This window comes from Mytilus californianus, unplaced genomic scaffold (assembly GCF_021869535.1).
Source record: "Mytilus californianus isolate M0D057914Y unplaced genomic scaffold, xbMytCali1.0.p SCAF_9, whole genome shotgun sequence".
Classification (NCBI taxonomy): domain Eukaryota; kingdom Metazoa; phylum Mollusca; class Bivalvia; order Mytilida; family Mytilidae; genus Mytilus; species Mytilus californianus.
The window spans coordinates 87,314,348-87,339,234 of NW_026262745.1; the positions used below are offsets into that span (position 1 = coordinate 87,314,348).

The 24,887-nt window shown below is 31.0% G+C and overlaps 2 protein-coding genes across 2 annotated transcripts in view; both read left to right on the forward strand.

Moving 5' to 3' along the window:
• Positions 1–1,347, forward strand: part of LOC127716642 (transient receptor potential cation channel subfamily M member 5-like) — a 50,810-nt gene extending 49,463 nt beyond the window's left edge. Inside the window, exon 22 of the mRNA XM_052222882.1 lies at positions 1,025–1,347. Within this exon, the coding sequence (XP_052078842.1) occupies positions 1,025–1,256 (232 nt within the window). The 3' untranslated portion in view covers positions 1,257–1,347. The remainder of the gene's footprint in view (positions 1–1,024) is intronic.
• Positions 1,348–4,865: 3,518 nt separating this feature from the next.
• LOC127716643 (transient receptor potential cation channel subfamily M member 1-like) lies at positions 4,866–24,376 on the forward strand. Its single transcript, XM_052222883.1, has 8 exons — positions 4,866–5,187; positions 6,792–6,932; positions 7,338–7,592; positions 8,107–8,284; positions 15,298–15,454; positions 16,034–16,215; positions 19,916–20,045; positions 23,634–24,376. Exons 1-8 carry the CDS (start codon positions 5,185–5,187, stop codon positions 23,686–23,688), a joined length of 1,101 nt encoding a protein of 366 aa, XP_052078843.1. The 5' UTR covers positions 4,866–5,184; the 3' UTR covers positions 23,689–24,376.
• The last annotated feature ends 511 nt before the right edge of the window (positions 24,377–24,887 follow it).

A 24,887-nucleotide genomic window follows, 5' to 3' on the forward strand; every position in this document is an offset into this window, starting at 1 on the left:
GATTGGTGAACAAATAAATTTCTTAAACGGGCATTATATCATTATTTTGTCATATACTGTAACAGAACTAAATCGGAATTACCAAAACATTTTAACCGTATCAAGTGTTCTGTTTTTTAATACTGCTCGTTGTAAACGGTATCAGAGAAACCTTATCGTTGCGCGTTCCTATTACGGGGACAATGCGTAGTAAGACAGTTACGTTAATTAGACTAATATCATAAAACTCAGAAGCACTTAAAAATACAACATGTATATACCTTATCCAATGTTATGATTTAAAGGACCTTCATTTTCCATGTGTACACATAAATCGGCAAAACCACAAAATCGAATTTCCACGAAGATACAAGTTTTTCCCCAAACCACGAAAATTGATATCCACGAATATAAATGAATCCACAGTACATAAAAGTTGAGCAGGCTACCTTTTCAGTATGTCAACAATATGTTGCTAGAGTCATGTCAGCGCGTTGTAATCTATAGTTTTTTCGGAACATGATGTTCAGCGGTTATCATTTTTTTATGTTGTTCATAAGTGTTTCTAGTTTCTGGTTTTAAATAGATTAGACCGTTGGTTTCCCTGTTTGAATGGTTTGGCACTAGTCATGTTGGGGGCCCTTTATAGCTTGCTGTTCAGTGTGAGTCAAGGCTCTGTGTTGAAAACCGCAATTTGACCTATACATGTAATGGTTTAATTTTACAAACTGTGACTTGGATAGATAGTTGTCTCATTGGCATTCATACAACATCTTTTAATACCTATTTTATTTGTCACACTCTATAATATTACTTGTTGTCATATTGTGCTCTCTGAAAACATTTTTAAATCATTAATTTCTGACAGTTAGATAATGTACAGTTAGTTGTTTCTAATACAACTGGTGAGTTTTATACAGACAAAACACGGGAAAACATTGAGGTCACCAACCTCGTTTTCGATCGTTTTCATGTGTTGTATCGATTATGTTTTATATTTCATCTCTCACGTTTGTGTTTTTCCCAATTTTTAAATCAATTTCAGACACTTCGAAAATCTTGCTTGCAATGTGATGACAGAATTGTATAGCAATGATAGAGAAAACGCTCTTACCACGCTGGTTACAAATGTTGACCGATATAAATCTACACCTTTAGAAATTGCTGTCTCGCAAAAACTGGAGAAGTTTATGGCACATACAGCCTGTCAAGCAAAGCTCAACAGTATATGGAATGGAGATATTGAAGAATATACACCATTCTGGAGGGTATGTTGAATGATATTTAAAGTGTCGATTGGTGCATTCAGCGCTTGAAAGCGTGATAAAGCGTTATAATTATGAATTCAGGACACAAGTTGGAATTGAGAATTTGCAATTCGTAGATCGCAAATATTAACACGTGTGGCTAGTATTTTCCAGAACAAAACATGTTTCTCCTCCTTTCTTACACGACATTACTAAGTTGGATTCATTATCAATGGCGATATAGGAGTGGTTCATATTCCTCCTTCATTTCTGTCAAGAAACTATTCAAAATCTAACTCGACAAAGGAACAATAGGTATAACTTCGATAATCTGTTATATTTCTCTATAAACGTACTAATTTAAACATTCAATAACAAAAAATGTGTAGAAGGATATCAGTATTTACGACTGTAAGACTAGACTATCTGATTGCATATGTGCTAGTTCCTATTCATATAAAAATCCTATCGGTCACGATATTATGTGAAATGTGCTTTCCAAATGCCAGACACATCGTAAATCACAATCCATTTATTGAAAACACACATCAGAATACTGATAGATTCAGTCAAGAATTATGCTAGATAATGGGTAATAGGCTACAAAAAGACGTCGATACTCTGTCCGAATGGATCAAGGCTGTAAGGTCGTTGATACAAATTAGAATAAAAACACCGAATGGGTCTATAATGCAACTTCTTTAGGACATGTATGTTGCAAAACACATATCCTTCAGCCATTACCAATTTAGTGTTGTCCCCATGGAAGGCCTCCAACAAATATCTTGTTTGTTTGTTTATCACTTTACATAAAATGTTTTGTAAATTTTTAAGGTATTGCCAATTCATTTGGAAACTCAACATACATGTATATACCACACACTGCTCAGAATATAAAATGACCTATATTGTGCTCTGTACAGTCAAGCACAGATTTTACTTGACAATACTTGACATAATCTGGACAGTACTAATAATTCACGAATCCGTCTTGACCTAACTCGGCCAGGTTGAGCAAAATATTTGGTCTTTTCAGACTCTGGACATTTTTTAGTGTATGTGATCCCCACGACACTAATTACCAAGACTAAAAACTTAATATCGTGTGAATCTTCCTTAAAATTGTTAACCAAAGACGAACAACTAGATCTTCCTTCAATGCATTGGTAACATAAAGTACAGATGTGTCCTTACAACAAAGGTTTTATTACTGGGTCTTTTAATGCTACGCGGAACCTTTTTATAAATTATTTACATCAATTTCATCAGCAATCAAAGCCTGACGTTAAATGTGTTGTGAAACATCCTCTTTTTGAGATTGCGTGAATCAGATATGTGAACTTATAAAATTCAAAGATCTTTTATGGTTAGTCTTTTGTGGACGAAACGCGCGTCTGGCTTATTAAATTTTAAAACTGGTACCCTTTGCTAGCTATTATTCGTGTGTTTCTCTGTCCTATGAGTTTTCCCATTTATATGTATTGTAATCCTGTCATGTAATGATGTTATTTTAATGTTATATTTAACATTGCCATAAAAGCGGGAGGTTTGGCATGCCACAAAACCGAATTCAACCCATCATTTTTTTTCATAAAAGTCCTGTACCAAGTCAGAAAAATGGCCATTGTTACATTATAGTTTGTTTCTGTGTGTATAACATTTTAATGTTGTGTTTCTGTTGCGTCGTAGTTCTCCTCTTATATTTGATGTGTTTTCCTTAGTTTTAGTTTGTAACCCGGATTTGTTTTTTTTTTCTCAATGTTTTTCTTTTTATGAATTTCGAACAGCGGTATACTACTGTTGCCTTTATTTATACGAATTAAACTATTTACCGGATTTGTAATAACATGAACAACACAACGGGTGCCACATGTGGAACAGGATCTGCTTACCCTTCCCGAGCACGTGAGATCACCCCCAGTTTTTGGTGGGGTTCGTGTTGCTCAGTCTTTAGTTGTCTATGTTGTTTCTTGTGTGCTATTATTTGTCTGTTTGTCATTTTCATTTTTAGCCATGGCGTTAATGTTGTCAGTTTATTTTCGATTTATGAGTTTGACTGTTCCTCTGGTATCTTTCGTCCCTCTTTTTATAGAACCTTAGACATTTTTTTTTATCTTGCAATAGTATTAAAACAATTGACTTCTCTATACTGTGCAAAGGTATTCCCAATTCAAAACTGAAAGACACATATAAAGAGTTTCTGATTCCTTTAACCGAAAAAGAATGGCCTACATTTTATCTTGTCTTATGAAGTAAAAAATCAAGCTTCGTAGAGAAATCACTCTGTTTCAAATAATCTCTGAAACTGACATCAAGTAGCTTTATTTCTTGACTGACAAAATATGTTAGAGGACGTGTTTTTAAACAACGATCTGCATTCCCATAGGAATCAACTTTGCTCCTTCTCCTGCCGACTTGTTCCTTTATGCAATTGAGTCTGACTTCATACAGAAAAAAAGATAACTTCTGCTAAACAAATGATTTCTCTCACTAAATAATTAAAAATTGGGTGACTATCCCGTCGAATTTGAGAACAAGAAATAATAGACACAGTTAAGTCTGTCTCATCTATTGACTTACATCTAAAAAACTATTAGGAGGGCTATTGATAACAAAAACATTTCGACAAAAGAGACGATTTCACTGTATTAATTGCGAACTTTTTATTTCTATGTAGCAACATTCCAGCAGCTTCTGCATACGGAGTATATGTTTCCCAGTAAATATGATATTCTATGGCTTGTATTTCCTACCATGATGTTTTTGATGCAGGTATGCTGCTCACGAAAAAGCTATTACACAAATAGAGAATTTGAGATTATCCCTTCGTAAATTCTATGGATGCCATCACGGGTCGGTTCATCATCATGTAATATCCGTTTCATAGATGACAATTGATATGTTCCAAGTGTTTTCACAACAATGTCGTCCTCTTTATCCGAATGCGACCTACCAAATAAAATGTATCACTAGGTTTGTAAACACATGAGCAACATGATAAGTGATACATGTGGAGCAGGATATGCTTACTGCTGCGGAAAATTGCTTTTTGGTCATTTTTCTGACATCGAAAAGGCATTTTTACAACATGCGACACGATTTGTGTAAATGTCTACTTAATATAAATTGAAAAGCAAAAAATGATGCAATGTCGCTTTTTTTTTCGCTTCATTGTTTCCATTTTTTCTGAGTGGACCTTTTTCCAGTATGTACAGACTCAGAGAAAGAATGGTGACATAATGTAACTATAATGACTTAACATGACATTAAACCTGTTTATGTATATACAATACTTTTAAGCTTAAAAGATGAAAACATAGTTATCAATACTTTAAAACATGTACAGCTGAAGACAAAAGGTTGATTTAAGCTCATATATTGCACAGTTATCTGTCAAATCTTTAGGATAAAAGCATGCTATCATAAATTACTATGCAATGATGTAACTAATCAATGATGATTAAGATGCTCAATTTTGGGGAAAATGATTACATTTGAAAGGAAAAATAATAAGTGAGACGACTGAACAGTAATAAATAGAAGATTTGTTTGTATATACATTGTCAAATTAGACTCATGTTACTCCTAGATAGCATTGCATAACCTGTGTGTGAATTTTACTTTAAATATAGTTTACTATCATTATATTTTCAAGATTTGACAATCATGAAAATATAGTTAACAAGTTTATGGTGGTGTCTTTTCTCAAAATATTATATTTTAAGTTGGTATGGTAATATTCCTTCCTATGTTGCTAATTCATGCAATAGGATTCATAACTTTTAAAACGAAAGAAACAACGTAACAGCAAATAAGTCCAGATAAATCTCGAGATGAGGACCCATATCAAAATCTAAATGCTGACCAAGGTCACAAAAGAATAGCAGAATCCTATGGGACCAGACTAAATTCCATACACCGCTTTTACAATGCACCAGTTACAAAATTTTTTGTCTATATGGTAGGTTTTTCTATTTCTAGTATCCTTCCTCTATCATACAATATTCTATGAAGTTTTAAACCAAGCTAACTTCACACATATCTATATCAAGCAAAAGCTTTGTTATTCAAGAATAAGATAGAAGCATGTTCATGATGCTTATTTAGATGTGTATTTCCAAAACTTTCAATTATGCGTAAATAATTACATTAGATGTATGTTTCATTATAATACGTTATTCTGATTGGCTAACTGCAATCTCGAGTTATTCCTTAATCAACTTCATTACACAATAACATTTATCATAATTTACTTCGGTCAACGCTTTTACACCCCAATGCAGTTATAAAAAGAAGCATTCAATTTTTAAATACTGTTGTTCTTATATCTGATTGTAAGACAAATTTCGAAGGTCAATTTTATGGGTTCCCTTTTCCGTAAAGCAGACGCGTTATCCAATGTGACGTCTAATTGTATATCAACTGTCTATCTAACACAAGCTAGCATATAAGATGTATTTTTTTTTTCAGAAAAAGTTAAGCTGTTCATTCGATTCCATATGTATACTATTCCAACCTATAGATTTAAACTATAACATGTTTCAGCTGTTCTCGAATTTACTTTTGATCAAGAAAATAATTTTGAACTAACTTTAGGTTTACTTAAAATATGTCCAATGATTAGCTAATAACACGTGGTAAATGTATTTTATGTTATCAAATATTTGTGTTCCATAGTTGATACATTTTTTTCTGAATATCAACCATTGGACAGTTAGCTACCAAGAAATCAATCAATCAATTAACATGTTAACATGGAAATAAACTAATAAAAAACGTCATATTTTGATATTCATTCGATAAATTTGGTTTGTTATAAACGAAAACTCACTCTTCAAACTAACAATCATTATTATGTGTTCCCATGTTTTATTTGTAAGAAAAAAAAGTTAAATGTGTGTTACGTGTGCATGATTTGAAATAGGTAAGTTATAAACGAAGATTCACACTTAAAACTAACTGTCATTACTGTTTGATCTAATTTGTTGAAAACAAATTGTCTAATAGTATATATTTTAAAAGTATAAGCAATGATTTATATACTAACAAGTATCAAATAATACATCTGTAATATAAAATGTACAGAGAATGTATTCAAACAACAGTTATATATCAAACAACAGTTTTTTAAAGACAATATGTATTACATTTGACAAAATGCATGAGTATTGTGACTGAATCAAATACATAGAATCACGGTTTCTTAAAAATGCAGAAGGTATGCAGCTTTCCCTAAAATGGCAGTTAAAGACACTTTAACAATTAGGTTAAACAAATAACACATTTTTGTATTCAAACAATGACTACTATACATGCAAACTTCAACTGATTTAAACAGAGCTAACGTTGTATTCGATAAAACACAATGAAAGTTTTGTCAGTTAAATCTGTCGGTGAAATTAGCCACTCAAAACTCTTCATGTCATCACAATTTGTATTGAAATCTCACACTGTAGAAGTCATAAGTGCGCTGACACTGTAAAAATTTTAATATTAATTTAAGAAGAGATTTATTGAAATATTTGTTATATCAAAGTGTATTACCAATATATATTTCTCTTGAAGATAACATACATGGCATTCGTGGTGATCTTTGCGATATTTGTTTTGACTGATTTGCATCCTTTGTCAGAAAATCCGCCATCTATACTTGAATATTTAACTTGGTTGTGGACTTTGTCAATAGCGATAGATGAAATTAGACAGGTTTGTCTTATATAATAACTTATGTCTATGCGTAATGCGAACAAGATACATATTCATTATAATTTTTTTAATAATTAATGACTGCAACCATTGGTGACCAATGCAATCTATAATTTTTTTTTTTTTTTTACAAACGGAAGCAATTGATTTCGTGCAAGACATTTTTTTTCATTATAAATTTATTACGAATCTGAATTCAGCAAAAACTAGTTTTTTATTTCAGAATAAGAAAACTTCATTCATGCAATATAACTCCATTTACAGCTGATAAAATATTATTACAGACATGACAGATGCAGATAAACGATAAATCCACTTTCTAAAGATAGATAAAACAATCAAAACTTAACATTGCTTTTTTTTATTGATTTTTCGTTTACCTAATTTCAAAAAATGTATTTACAGATACATCAAACACACAAGGGATCATTTTCAAAAAATCTAAAGTATTGGGCTAACGATGTCTGGAATATATTCGACATTATAATGTATCTTCTGTTCTTGTTGTATGTTGTGCTACGATGTTTACTGAATTCGGACCAGTTTTACTTTGCCAGAATGTCTTATGCAATTACTCTATCGATGTTTATCTTGCGCAGCATGCATTTCTTCTTTATCCAGAGGTATATTGGACCTAAAGTCGTAATGATAGGAAGAATGGTAAGCATACAATTTAATTACTACGTTATCGATGTTTATCTTGCGCATTTCTAGAAGTTTACTCTCCATAATTGCTATTCACATTTGTACAGCTTAGACATTTGTATGTTGTTGTATAACTTTCTTATGTATTTGTGCATACATGTCGTTTTTTCATTACAAGTATTTTATGACATAGTAAAATAAAATTGAAGTCATATGTAAGTAAACTGTTGAAAAGAAAAAAGAAAAAAAGCTGCAGATACTATTCGGCATTGAAAAAATAGGACGGGCATGGCAATAAAAGTCTAAAAACAATTCATAGAAAGCCCAGTTTAGTAGGCCACAACAAATACTGATCATGTTAGATTTAGAGTTTCGCATATACTGTAATAAGAGTACAATAAAAGCTTAATATGTTGGAGAAATATAATAAAAAAAATATAATCAAACTCGTTTGCATTGTTAAACATTAGGGGTTTTGCAAACAGTAAAAGCGGACGAGCACAAAATGAATCTCATTTTATTTCCACAGCTTGGAGACCTTGGTTTTTTCATTGCTCTATATGCACTGTTTCTATTAAGTTTTGGAATCATGTACCAAGCTATTTTGTTTCCGAATTCGGTGTCATCACCTTGGCAGCTGATAAAAGATGTTGTTTATTTACCGTACTGGCAAGTGTACGGCGAGCTAAATTTAGAACAGATTGAAGGTATCCATTATGATATTAATACGTGTTACTACTTTAAAGTATTTAGACGTTGTTTTTGCCGTTGTCCTTATCGACTTGACAATTGCGTGTATCTTCTTCATTTTTTGTTTGTGTATTTAAAATGTGCATTTAAAAATAGCAAGTCGGAAAATTCGGAGGTACAAATTACATGACTAAGTATTGCTGAACTTTCAAAACACAAACAATTTCAATTTTCATAGAAATGCCAACATTTACAAATGGAACAAGCTCTAATAAAATGAACATTATAACTGCTTTAAGGAAGTTCACTCTCAGTTTCAAAATAACAAGCTTTTCATAAAATAAGCATTTATTAATAGGGGATTAATTAAGGAACCAAAAATGCAAATCCAATATATAGGTCAATATGCTTGTTTTCGAGATATAGGCGTTGTAATTTTGGCGGAAACATGTTCTTTTGATTTTTCGAGGCTTTATCATTGACAAGTTTAAGTTCTTAAAAACTATTAAAAAATAGCAAAGATTTTATAAGACTTTTACAGATGGCTTTTAATTTAATAAGATTTATAAAAAGAAAAATGGGGGTCAATGGGCATTCAAATGGATAATGCCAGAGGATTCCGAAAATCTGACAAAAATCCCAAAACATGACAACCGGACATCCTTAAGTATCGATCAATGTTATTTTTTTCCCGTGGGCACATGTATTGAGTCTCCTTTTCCAATGCTTAATCCTTCCTAAATGCTTAATAAATAGACTCAAATAGATACAAAAATGACCAACGCTAATCAATAAAACACCTCAGATTAGGATAAATCACATACACAGAAATAGGGGTTACATACATTAAAAAGAATTCAATGAAGCGACAAATACCGTATTGCGGGTTATTTTCGCGGTGTGTAAATTTTCACGTTTTTCGCGGATATAACAAAATCGCCAAAAAAATTCCGCCAATTTTAAAGTGGGCATGCAAAGGTATTGATGAAAACGTTGAATCCGCCAAAATAATAACCATCAAAATATTTCGTATACCTTATTCAATGAAAATCGCAAAATTTTACACCCACGAAAATTATCCGCTGTACGGTATAACACGGAAGACATCTGCGATGCAGATAACCATTTTCAACAAGACAAGACTTAATTACAAGGTATACCAATATGTAAAATTTGTTAATACGAAAACGAATTACAAAAACCTGTCATAAAAAAAATTAAAAGCTACAGAAACCAGAAGATATACATATGATCACTACTGACCTTGTTCGTGTCTCTTAAATAAATGCATAAATATATGAATTTATAACCTAGTTTTTAAAATATAAAAACGTTTTAGCTATTAAACAAGCTTATTTATAAGAAAACAAAATAAAATGAAAATTCATTGAGGCAAAAACTAATTTAACCTGTAGATAACAGTAATAAAAAATCAACAAAACACAAGTAAACAATTGATAATAGTTCACGATAACTGAGACCAATCCCTATCTCATCAACCCAATAAGGTGGATTATGAGTACATATTTCCTCATATAATTTGTTTTATACTTTGCCAGAATGTAGATGTTTGCATGTTTTTTTTCAAAAACATGATAACACGTATTGATTACTGTGCTATTCTTCAAGATAAGTCGTGCACAATTGACAAATGTTTGAATAGATGGTTCATTGATAAACAACTTTTAAGTGAATAGAAAGAAATCTGTAAGATAGAATTTTTGAAATAAAATAGGGAAAGATAGGTTTAAGAATTGGCTTTAAGAAACTAAAAAAGAAATGCTGTCAAAGACATTTGTTTTCTGGCTAGGAGTACAAATTCTAAGTTTTTCTAGCATTTCTTTAAAAAAACTACTTTGTGATCTATCTCCAATTGAATGACTAAGATGACAGTCTAATTCGAACAAATGCAAGTATTTGGTATTTTGTAAAATAAATCACCTATTATAAAAAGTTCAATCCATTAATTGCCAAACTATGTCAAAACTACCCCTATTAAGAACTAAAATTCTACAATCCAAGATGGTGGTATACAGTTAATTATTAATTTTTTTTAAACGTATCACCAACCTAATTTTCATGCTCGTTTGTGTTGACATGGCTTATTGTTGGTATGATCATATTCATATGTTAAATATTTACTTCGAATTGTTCGAAATTCCAAATATTTTCTACAGTAGTAAAAGAATAACTGAATTTGACAGAACCCCATCAAAGTTCGGCTTCTCTATGATCTGTCACGCCATACTTTGTTTGGCCTTCAAACTTATTTAATCAAGAGTCATTGGTAATTCGTGCGAAATAACCAAACAGCGAAGGGAAAAAATTAAACGGAAGCAAAAAATATTAAAACCAATTGTTCAGAGAACAATTGAAAGCTTTCCACTCGAAACTATACATTTTGATATGAAAAATATTACAATCTAGTTTGAAATGCTATTTTAAGGGCCAAATGAAAGTATATTGTACACTAATTTTTAAAATAATATATGGTTTTCTAAACTTTGGTTTAAAATAAGAGAGACAACTTGTTATATCAGGTTTTAAACAAGTTACTTCCAATATCATTTAATAGTTAACGTGACACTAATTCCGAAAATACCTAGTTCAATATACGTTTACATAAAGTAAGTATTAAAACAAATTTACTTCTGGTTTACACAAGGTCAAATCCGGTTGATTTTTTAAGGTCATACGGCTTTCAACTTAATGTCACTAGCTTAATCAGGCATACCTGATAAGTTAAAGCAAAGGTCAAAATTAAGAACTTGAAGCTTACCTGTGGCTTTAACTTGAATTTCAAGGTCATAAACCAAGGACTTCAAATCGTAATATCCTAGGCTTTTATGAAACATAGATTATGAGCCATGCCATCTTAAGTGTAACAGAAGATATATAAGAAGGACGAACAATCTAATTAGATGACTACGTACCGTTTCAAACAAAATGTATGTGCTTTGACATTTCACAACTAATAAGTTAGTAAAAATATGTTGTCAATATCGTATACGTTTTTTTTTTTTAATGGGGTAAAAAGCCAACATCAAAATTCCAAATATGACATTTTACTTGACGTTATAGTCTTTGTTTTTTTACCAAGAACCTGAACTCAAAAGACCCTAGGTTTCTATCACTTATGGTTTACCAGTTACAAATGCATATCACTTATTTCAAATGCATATGGAAAAATATCTTACGTGTATATGAAACCGCTTTAGTAAAAAACATGAAGATATACTTGTAACAAGTAATTTGATGAACGAACATTTTGATTTCTTACAAGATAGCGAAATATTAGAAATAACAAGAAAAATAGTGTTCAGGGAGATAACTTTTACATTGATTATTATTTGGTTAAGCAGTGTCAGTTTCAAAAGCGTATTTACTGTTTTATATCATATACCAAATGTCTAAGTGACATCTTGCAGCATAATCAAACAGTGAAGGAGGGAAAAACAATAATAATTAAAAACAGAGAACAATTGAAGGTAATTCCATCCGAAACGATGTCTTTTCATACGAAAATATTAAAATCCAGGTAAATGTCATTTCCAGTGTCAAATGTTAGCTTATTGTATACTGATTAAAAAAAAAAATTGTTTGAAATAAGGACTATAATTTGTTACTTACGGTCCGAAAAACAATCACTTCCGGTATTTTTTTGTAGTTTACTTGACACTGATTCTAAAAATATATAGTTCTATGTACTTTTACTTTAATATAGCACAACAAAATAGCTACTTCCGGTTCATACAAGATCATTTTCCGCTTGGAATTTTCAAGGTTATATGGCTCGCAACCAAATGCAAAAAGTCTCATATATTATATATAAATATGAAGTTAAAGCAAAGGTCAAAATCTACAACATCAAATTTAAAGATGAACTTGAACTCAATTTAAGGTCATTACCCAAGGATCACAATTCAACATATCCAAGATCTTTGGTATATATGGTTAATGAATTATATCACTATACATGTAATTAAATTGAAAGAGGCGAACAAACATCTATTTAATTTCTATGTAACCTTTCAACTAAGATTTACGTGTTACGACATGTCTCAACTAACAATTAGGTAAAAATATTTTGTCGATTTCTTATAAGATTTCAAAAAAATAGTGATAACAAGACAACACAAATTTTTCAACATGACATTGACCTTTGACATTAACCTCTTTTCATTTATATGGACCAAAGACCTCAAATTAAAAGACCCTAATCCTCAATAACCTATGGTTTGCCAGATACAAATACATTTCAATCATATAAAATACAGAAGGGGACATAATCTCATATTGACTCTCTATACGGCTTTGGTCAAAAATTAAAAAAAAGCATATTGGCCCAAAAGATAGCAGTTTTATAAAATTATTAAAATGTAAATTTTGAGCTATCTAATGGAAAGAAGAAGGCACATGTATCGGGAACAAGCATCATTAAGTCATACTAAATTACTGAAATCTTTACAATTTAAGCATTTGAGTTAATTTTAGACGGTTTCCGTCTTGAATGGAAGTGGCCCTATTTGTGTTCATTCTTAATATTTAAATGTAAGTTGTATTTTATGATAATACATAACATATATAAAGATTGAGGATCAACACGTATGCGGCCACTTTCATTTTTGCAAAAAAAAACCATTTGAAAAGTGACGTATTATTGCATATTCGATAGATTTTTAATATGTATGCTTGAATTTGAGCGTCTTTAATGACTTAATCAGCTCAAATCTTTCGAATTTCAGCGTATACACTGTTTGGTAGAATATACCAAATATCCAAACGACATCTTGCAAAACAATAAAACAGCAAAGGAAAAAAAAATAAACAGAATAAAAAAGAATAAAAATCAGACAAAACTAATAGGACTTTCTACGGAAAGGTGGAAAGAACTTATTATCAGAACAAAAGTAAGTGTTATGTCCACGGAAAAGTGAAAAGACCTGATACTATGAATAAAAGCTAAAGGTCTTTCCACAGAAAAGTAGAAATGTAATAAACGATTCATTGATTGATTGATTCGTGTGTGCATTCACTTTCAACACTGTTTAGCTATTTCATGGCGGTCAAATTTTATTAGTGGAGGAAGTCGGAGTCGCATGCAAAAATCACTAATTGTTGAAAACTGACAATCTATGTCAAATAAGATTATATATATATATATATATGAGTACCCAGCATGAGCGGAGTTTGAACTCCAAACCACAGTGTTTACTGATTAGTGATTACAGTAATTTAACTTATTGGACCATTCGTTTCAGTAGTTCAACTTACACCGTTTGACCACCGAGGTCAAAACAATAAAAGAAAAGCATTAAGATACAAAATACAGCTAAAATCAAAAATAGAAGTACGTGTTCTTGTTTCGCACAATGTGCATGTCTACAAATCTACAATTTATACCGTTTTATTACTAAAACTTAGTTATTGAATATATTCAGATTTAAATGAAAATTTGAATTTATGGGTGTTTTTAATGATTAATTATGTTATGTGAAAACAAGTTTTTTTTTAATTGAAAAATGAATAAATAAAACTCCAAATTTCTTTTCGATTGATGGACTACCACATTTGTAGCTCACCTGGACAAAAGGGCCAATGGGGCTTTTCTAATCACTTGGCGTCCGTCGTCCGTCGTCGTCCGTGGTCCGTTTTCCGTCGTACGTCGTCCGTCGTCTGTCGTCCGTATTATGTCGGCCGTCGTCTGTCGTCCGTTGTTAACTTTAACAAAAATTCTCTTCTGAAACTTCTGAGCCAAATTTAACCAAACTTAGCCACAATCATCATTGGGGTATGTAGTATGTAAAATGTGTGCGATGACCCGGCCAACCAACCAAGATGGCCGCCATGGCTAAAAATAGAACTTAGGGGTAAAATGTATATTTTGGCTTATATCTCTGAAACCAAAGCATTTACAGTAAATATGACGGAACAAAACTGGTTGATCAGGTATTGATATATCTGCCCTGAAATTTTCAGACGAATCGGACAATCGGTTGTTGGGTTGCTGCCCCTAAATTGGTAATTTTAAGGAATTTTTGCTGTTTTGGGTGATTATCTTGAATGTTATTATAGATATATATAAACTGTAAACTGAATAATGTTCAACGAAAGAAGATCCACAAATAAGTCAGCATGACCCAAATGTTCAGTTGACCCCTAAAGGGTTTGTTGTCCTTTATAGCGAATTTTTAACAAATTTTTGTAAATTTTTGTTATCTTACAAAAGTCTTCTCCTCTGAAACTACTTAGACAAATCCCGCCTGCCAACCTACATGGCCGACATGACTGAAAATAGAACATAGGGGGTAAAATGCAGTTTTTGTCTTATATCTCTGAAACTATAGTATTTAAAGCAAAATTGACAATGTTTAATATGTTTATCAGGGTAAGATCTATCTGTTCTGAAATAGTAAGACGAATCAGACAAGCCATTGTTGGGTTGCTGTCCCTTAATTAGTAATTTTAAGGAAATTTTGCAGTTTTTTGGTTTTATTTTCTTGAATATTATCTTAGATAGAGATAAACTGTAAACAGCAATAATGTTTAACAAAGTAAGATCTACAAATAAGTTAACATCACCAAATTTGACCAATTTTTTCATAATTTTTTGTAATCTTTAACAAAAGTCTTCTCAAACAACTGAGACAAATGTAACCAAACTTGGCCACAATCAGCATTAGGGTCTCTAGTTTACAAAATGTGTCCAATGACCCTGCCTGCCAACCAACATGGCAGAAATGGCTAAAAATAGATCATAAGGGGACAATGCAGTTTTTGACATATATCTGATTGTAAATAAGAATATCAGGTGAGCGACACAGGTTCCTTGGAACCTCTAGTTATCAATGGCAATCATACCACATCTCCTCAATTGTGTATAAGAAATCATACATAGTGCACGTGCGACCCACATTTGTTCTAGTCCCTACCTTAGATAATCATTCACATCTTTATGTAATAGATTTTACTGTTTATATAATTTGTTTAACTTAATTGAAAACTAGTACTAGTACTTTGAATCTTCTAGGCGAACAACATACAAACTGTACGAATAGTCGTCAGCTCTACACGAATGGACCAATACCACGATGTCCAATAAAAAACCAGTTCAATGCGCTGATGCCGGCTGTGTATTTAATTTTGACAAATATTCTGTTAGTGAATATTATTATTGCAATGTTTTCGTAAGTATTAGATACATATATATGGCTTGACCTGAGAAATTATTTTGGAAATTTGAAGGCTTTCACTGTTAATTATTACAGAATAGTGACAAGATAAACTGGAATTGTACTGTTCGATGTGTTCACTTGATCTACGCATTTTATGTCTTCGCAATAACATATATCGCAATATTTCTTCCGTTCTATATTCGAAATAGGTAATTTCTTTTTTTCTAAATGTAAGGTGTTAATATTAAAAAGAAGATGTGTTATGATTGCCAATTAAACAACTCTCCACAAGAGACCATATGACACAGAAGTTAAAAACTATAGGTCTATTCAATATATACAAAAAAAGCCTGCATCAGATAATTATATGCTCGAACAAACAATGAAATAAAAAAACAATAGCATTTGTTTCATTTTTGTTTTTGACTTTGTTACATTGAAAAAAAAAATTAAAAATAAGCAATTGCAAAATTTCTCACAATAACGTTTAAAGTGTTTATTTTTATCTAATGCGGAGATACATCTTTATTTCATACTATAAGTTTATCACAACAACAAGTGATTTATGTCGTAATCATTTGTTTTTCACAGGCGAACATTTGACACAGTACAAGACAACTCTGAAATGATTTATAAATTTCACATGTATGCATTGGTACATGAATACTATGACAGACCAATGTTTCCCATACCGATAGTTATACACTTATGGAGATTAATAGTATTTTGTTACGACCATACACGGACTCCTAAGAATTGCGGAGGCGCCTTTGGTAAATATTGCCAAATTATGTCGAAAAGCATTGTAATGCTGTATTTATTACAAATACATTATGCTATATAAAAAGAAGATCACGTATGATTGCAAATTATACAACTCTGCACTAGAGACCACATAATGACACAGAAATTGAAGACTATTTGTAACATTACGGCCTTCAAAATGAGTAAAGTCGATACCACAGAGTCAGCTATAAAAGGCGCCGAAGTAACAAATGCATAACAATGCAAAGGACAAAACCAACGGTATTATATATGTACAAAAAAATAACAAAAAAAAAAGGTATTTAAAACACAAAAGTCGAGCAAGCAAAATCACTATAACACTTGTATTTTAACAATTATTGATTCTATATATCGAATATTTTCGTTCTAAAAAACTAATTCCACAAACAATTTATTAAGTATCAAAATGTTTTCTCAGATACCTTTAAAGAACATTTCATTAAATACAATGCAAATAATTTTTTTTGTAATTTTGTTACGATACATTTGGGTTTTTTTTAATTTTTGGTAGAAAGTGATACCGGCAATATGTCAATGTTAATCAATTTAATAATACATTATACATATTAAATAGTTTCTGATATGATAAACTAGTTCTGAAATAGTATTGAATGCTGACAATGAACTTTTTACAAACTGTAACCTATCATTGTGTAATAGGCACATTTATATGTTTTGGGTTAATCAGTAACTCAAAGTTTTGTGAAAGCTTAATGCTTTTATATCAAATATTTCGAAATATTCTTTAAGCAACAACAACAAAAAAAAATTCGAGAAGTTGTAACGTTTTTTATCAGATATTTTGAAATATCCTCATTGAAAAACACCACAACGACTGATGATGAGGACATGACGTCTGAGTTGAAATATCTAACGAAAAAATACTTTGTCAGTTGGAAAGCAGTTCACGGTTTGTCCACAAGTCTATCAGCAACAATAGAGTAATGTGACCGTGAAAATTCAGTAAAACTACAGATGAGACAAACCTCATTGTACTCACTAAAATACCACGGATATGATAAAAACTTATTAATCAAAATAATCTTTAATTTGCATAGTTTTAACTCGTCAAAACTTACATATCAACTCAAAGTCCTTTTTTCTTCATTGTATCTTCAAACTGTCTATCGATCGAAAAATCTAAATATATTCGAGGAAATCAAATATGTTGAGCTTAGTTTAAATTTGGTAAAGCATCTCATTAAGACAAAGCCTATATATCATATCTAGTGAACAAAGTTTTTATTACGCAAACGTCAAGTTATTTTAAACACGAAGTGGTGTTTTTTTTTTTTGCCAAATTTTGTTAGTGGTTATCTCCCTTTGTTATTACCAGTTAAAAATAAAAATCCAGCAAAATAAAAAAAAAGATTTCTAATTTTACAAAAATCAAGAACAAATAAATGAAATTCGATTTACACTATGTTATTATAATATTAAGAACAGAAACTGTCCTACTTTTCAGCAAAGGAATAGAGGTACAAATTAAACATCCAAAAATGATAAAAATCTAGAAATGTCACATTTAAACCTAGGTGAATTTATGTAAATTTACTCTGGCTAACGAAATTTACTTTACAATTATATGGGATCACTCCCAGTAGAAACATTTTAGATACTTCTATTTCAAACAATGTTTTATGCAATGAAACATACTTTCTACAATTTAAATAATCATCCTGATTTTATAAAAATAATAAAAAGTACTGATCATTTACATTTTATTATATTCTAGAGAGTGGGACTAATAGTTTGAACTTTCTAAAAACAGACAGCCTTTTAGCTGAATCCTATGTTTCTTAGTTGAACAGTACGGTACTGCCTAGAATTTAGAAAATATCCTACAGAAAAATTAAAACAAAAATATTGACAGAAATACTGTAAAAATAATACTTTAAATTATAAGTGACATGATTTTGAATTTTAAAATCATTATTATTGTAGAATTCAATTATAAGAATAGCTAGCACAGCTAATGGTCCGTTCTGAATTTCTAATAAAATTTTATAAATTATGAAAATTAACTTTTGGAAATAATAACTGAATAATCTTCAGGTTGATGTATCAACTAGTATACCATATCTATAATAAAGTATAATATAGTTTACCTTAAGAGTTGAATATTTATATCACAAATGTAATCAGTGGGAAAAGGTTGTACCTTTTACTTATGATCACTTATGATTGTTAACTATTTGACAAGAATATACCATTTGAGTATATTTAGTTTTGTAAGAAAACATCTTTACTGTTATGAATTAAATTTATCGTTTGACTTGATAAGCTAGTTTATGTACTGAATACTGTACGTTATAATATTTAGTAAATAGTTAATCAAATAAACAAGGTTTTTTAAACTTAAAAGTATTATTTCCTGACCTGCATTTCCTTTTTTTTAGGGGGGACATGTTTCTTTCTAAAGAAATCTGCATTACAAGGCATTTTCTCTTGCTATTTCTTGTGTTTTTGTCCATTTATAGGCTATCATAAATTTTTCAGAATTGCAGTATTAATGAAATGTTCTATAAAGACGTAAAATTTCAAACTCAAAAACAATGATCTCTGTTTCACTTAAATTCCAATGTGTATATTTTTTTACAATGCACATGACCCTGACACATATTGTGTTAACGTTCTAAAACGTATGTTGAAAAAAGAAAACAATGTCACCGTCAATTTGTGTAGGCAAAAATGGTTTTAGTTACTTTGAAATGGAGGCATCGTATTGATTTAAAAAAAAACAACAATTTGTTATCACAATTTCATTCGTTTATCTAATAACCTCAGTATTTATAGTACTTTGGAAACAGGCACAGTGACAAGAAGCTGAACATTCACTGGTTTAAACTAGAAACACAACCAAAACCATCTACACATTGACATAACTGGTGGATCACTAAAATGTTCAAATTAGAACAAAAAATGATGGCTTCATTATTGTGTAGAAATTTTAAATAGGTTACCCAGTTTCATTTAGGTTATAAGCGTTCTTTTCCGTATTTGGATACGCAAACGTCAAGTTGTTTAAATTCGATTTTTTTGGCGAACCAAAAAATTGGCCGATATTTTTTTGACGGACAGGATAAAGTTATAGCAAATCAAAGTTATTTTCGATAATTTGTCTATGTCGTATTGAAAATGCATTGGTCACATAACCTACAAATTTTAAAAATCAATTATAAAGAAAGCATGACAAGATAAATAATAAAAATATTGAATAAAATAGTTTAAACGTTGATTTTTTAAGTTGATTAACTTCACGGACTTTTTGACGTCATCGACGACTGTAGCGCCATCTAAATAATACCCCCTGCTATTCTTACTGATAGAGCATGACTGCCACGAACGTTTCCAAGAACTTGCTTCCCAACTGTGTTGGACATGACAAAACACTAGTATTGCCCTCTTGGTATATATATACATATATATATATATATATCTATTGTTACACTAGGACTTCCTTTCCTGCATCTATCTTTAACTACTATTTACTTATAGCAAGAAGATTTGTCATCATATCATTTAGTCTTTACTTTTTCCAGGTTAAGACAAAAATCTCTTCCTGTGGTTATTATCAAAACATAACATTTAATATTTACAATGTTTTCTAAAAAATAAAGTAAATAACTGATTAGTACATAGTACAATTATACATTTTGCTATTAACTAATGCACATTTTGTTGTAGTAAATGATGTTCCGCACGTCGAAATTGAAAGACTACATGTTGTTGAAAAAATTGCATTCGAAACTTATCAACACGGACCTGATTATGCTCGTAGTAGATATGATGCGAAGAACATGATGACTGACGAAAGGTAAAATACTATTATTTATTCGACACAGATAACAAAACAGATTGTTGATATTCACTTTTTCCCTGTATTCGTTATTTTCACATATCTGCTTAATGAAGACTCTTACCGTATGCTGGTTGTTTTTTTGTTTTTTTTTTTTGCCTATTTTGGATAGTATGCATCCACGTTGCACAAACGATGAAAAAAGTATACTTATAAATTGTAATATAGTGTAGTAAGAAAAAAAACATTTTCAATTGAAATGACCGTTTTTTTTCAAAACAATTATTGTATTGTTATGACAGTCCTTATACGTTTCAAACTTACTCACATTAGTAAAGTCACATTCAGTTCTTTTAACATGTTTAAGACATTTCGCTTTCAATAAAAATGAAACGTATTTTAAGACTTTGTTTATACTGCTTTGAAGATTTGTTACTGTACCCATATAAAATTTGACATAATTATTATATTATGTATAATGTAATTAAAAAAAATTCGATGGAGGACAAGCAAAATGATTTAACTTATCATTTTTTCAAGTCCCCTCCCCCCCCCCAAAAAAAAAAAAAACAAAAAAAAACAAAAAAAAATGTATAATATAAAATAATCATATTTAGGTTAAACATTTGCAAATAATGTATCTTCTGGTAATGCATGACTTGTACATGTTTACGTAACATATGTTGGTTAGATTCAGATTATAAACGAATTGTACAGTATAATGAGGTAAAAATCATCTTTTGATTGTAAACAGTAAACCCAGAAATATTATGTAATTATGTAATTACCGTCATACATGTACTACATCAACATCATTAAGTATCATTATACTAAATGCAAATTTCCTATTCTATTCATTCTTTTCGTTCACTGACCTTTCATAAGCCCCGCCAAACCATAGCAACATCTGATGATATCAGCACCGGTTCCTAAACCCTAAAAAAACACGCTGAGCCCGATGTTTGCCGATTCGGAACAATTACTATCCATTAACGGATTCTTATTTCTACTTCATATTTGCGCTTTGTTGTGATTATCATTTAACATGAACACAAATGTATCTCTTTAAAATGATTAACTCTCATGACTTCTGCATTATTGCAATCTAGGACATTCATTTTGGTTACATTTTGTAAAAGTAACATCAAAATTAGTATAGACTTAATTACCTAATTTACTTTCCGCTATATAGATGATGTTCTCTCACTAAATAATTCAGAATTTGGTGACTATGTTGAACGCATCTATCCTAACGAACTAGAGATAAAGGATACAACAGATTCAGATAAGTCAATCTCATATCTTGACTTACATCTAGAAATTGACAATGAGGGTCTGTTGAAAACAAAACATTACGACAAAAGAGATGATTTCAGCTTTCCAATTGCGAACTCTCCTTTTCTAAGTAGCAACATTCCAGCAGCACCTACAATACGGGTATATATCTCCCAATTGACACGATATTCCCGTGCTTGTGTTTCCTGTCATGGTTTTCTTGATAGAGGTTTGCTGCTCACAAGGAAGCTAGAAAACCAAAATTTCCAAATGGTGAAGTTGAAATCATTCCTTCGTAAATTTTACGGACGCCATCACGAGTTGGTTGACCGTTATGGAATAGCCGTTTCACAGATGATATCGGATATGTTCCTTACGTCGTAACTACAATCTCCTTCCCTTTCATGAATGTGACCTACCGCATTAGACTATTTACCGGATTTGTTATAACATCAGCAACACGACGGGTGCCACATATGGATCAGGATCTGCTTACCTTTCCGGAGCACCTGAGATCACCCCTAGTTTTCGGTTGGGTTCGTGTTGCTTATTCTTTAGTTTTCTATAATGTGTCATGTATACTATTGTTTGTCTGTTTCTCTTTTTCATTTTTAGCCATGGCGTTGTCAGTTCATTTTCGATTTATGAGTTTGACTGTCTCTCTGGTATCTTTCGTCTCTTTTTTAATTACTTTTCCATTTGCTCTTTTTTTATTGATTTTTTTTTTTTTCTTTTCATAACAAAGTTCATACAAATGTATCATTTCGAAATTGAGAATAACTGAAAACTTACTGTCGGGATTGTCTGTAAATAAATTAAGCACTTATTATGTTCAATGCATCTAAAGAGCTGATAGGATAAATCAGTAATGTTCAGATCAACACAATAGAAAGCCAAGGAGGTGAACAAATGTAGAAAGGTTAGAAGATGTATGCCCAAAAAAACGACGTATTTGCTTGTTTGACTAATGGATCTTTGGTCTGTATCATTGACACTATAATTGAGTGACAATAGATTAAACAATAGCCTAAATAAATTTTAAATAATTAGAATATGTGTCTAGTTATTGGCAATATGGGAATTGTTCTGATTTTATACCTTTAAAATTGAAAATGGGAATGGAAAATATTTTAGAGAAAACAACTCGTCCAAAGAGCGACTGTTGAAGACCACCGTTGGTTCTTCAACGCAGGGAGGAAATTCCGCACCTGGGGATTGTCCTCGGCTGGTCCCTAAATAAAAATGTATATTAGTTTAAAGAAAATGACTGTCAAACTAAACTCCAAAACATATAAATGAACTTAAATTACAGAAAAAAAACATACAAGACTAACAAAGGCTGGAGGCTCCTAAATTGGGACACAAGAGCGCGAGGGGATTGTTAAAATTTTTGGGAAATCTCAACCCTCGCCCAATACCTCTAGCAAATATAAGATAAACACATCAATACGCACAGTAAAACTAAGTTTAAAAAGAGTCGAGTCCGATGTCCGAATAGGCAACACTGTTACATAAATAAACAAAGGACTTCTAGCAGTTACATCATGTCAGCTCTAGACCTTAATTTAACTGATTGAAAGAGTATGTCTTCATGTAATGAAAATCCAGAACAATCTCTCCCGTTAAGGGTTTAGTTTCATACTATCATAAAATATATGAGGAACGCATTACCCGTATCATGCCCACAACTGGTTTTCGAATTAATGTTTTTATTTCCGATGCAAAGACCCTATGAGTGAATCAATATTAATACCAAAATATGCTGTCCTTTATAACCAAACAACAGTATCGTAACTATATCCTTTCTGAATTAGTCTGTGTAAATGTTTGATTATCTTTTGAGGTGAAAGACGACATGTTTGTGCTTTATAAAGAATATCATTGAAGATTAAATGTTAAATACCTGCACGAATAAGATGTCTGCTTGATGATTTACAAATGCTATCCTTCTACTGATGATAAAATTTAGTAAATGTTTTGATTAGTTTGTGATATCAAAAACCCTGGTGTAATAATTTCTAAATAATACAGACATTGCTTTCGTTCATATCAATTACGTTTGTATATACTTTCAAAACTCCAGCTTCGAATTTGACATTGATGCTTATTTTACCTTGGCCCAAGGCTTGGATACGCACATGAACAATGAAGCTCCGACAAGTGTTTCTAAGATTAATGCTCTGTATACATAATTAAAACATCCGAAAATTTCAAATTATTAATAAACATTGTTGACATTTTCATCTCCTCATGTGATAATAGTTATATTCGCTTTGCCTCTAATACTTAGAAATCACCATTTGATTTTTAATGACTTGTAAAAAATTTTAGGGATATAAACAAAGAAATGGAATCAACACCTACCCAGCATGACATCAAGGATTAACGAGAGGAAATGCATCAAATGAGAGACTTTTTGATTCAGGAGATACGACATTTAGATTATCGACAACCAGTTGTAGCATCAGATAATCTAAGGCGATAATATGGCATTAAAAGATGCTTGAATACAGTTTGCATAACACAACGTCGGCTCTTACTAATCATATTATTGCAACTAACTTCTGTTTTGAACTGCGATCACGTTTGAGTTACATCGAATTTTTGACAATTCATCTGAAATAAACAGTAAAAGTTATAGTGCATCGCATTAAAAACACATATATTCACACATAAGTTTTATTTACGTAGAGTAGTAGATCATCAATTAAGTTTGGTGTGTTTGTTTGTTTCATTGCTAAGTTGGTATTGTATTTGTTGTAAAAGATCAAGATTAAGTTTTGCCACAAGTTTTGCTTTAACATGTGTTGACTTTATTCAATTTGTAAAAGGTTTCCATTGAGGTCATGGGCACATACAGATGTGGTATACATATTTTAAAACTGATTGAAAGTAACTATTAATGTATTTTGAATTCATATATGTACATCAAAAAAGCATGATTCGCGTATGCGTTAAAACAGTTTTCGTTCTCAGTGAATCTTGAATAATCAGTAAAAATGAAAACTTAATCAATATGTTTTATCTACTAACTAATAAGTATGTTTCTTTATAATAAAGTGTTTTAGAAATTACAGTAAAGTTTTTTCAATTATATATAAAAAAAAGCAGATTGCAAGCGTTTGATAAATACAGTTGGGTGCTGACAAGTCTTACATGTGAACGGGCGGAAAAGTTAACTCTGCGTTCACTCTGACATTTCAGTAGACATAGAAAGTAAACGGGCGTTTGCTTTTGTGTTTACTTCTGCGTTAACGAATTGTCAATCATGGAAAAGAAAATATTTAAAATCCGCCATTTAAATATTGAAACTGATGTGTTGCAATTAATTCAAGTTATTATTTCGAATTAAAAGTGTTTTTGAATTGTTACGGGTTCAAACACATTTACGTAAATTATTGAGATAAAAGTCGTTTTAGCAAAATAAAAAAAATAAACAATGTACAAATGTACACGAAATCTATTTCAATTTACACAATCAGTTAACGCGAAATATAAACGCACGTTTTTTTTTAAGTGCACGTTATAATAAACTTGTGAAATCTGAAGTAAAGACCTGTTTACTACTAACTAAAGGTATAAAAC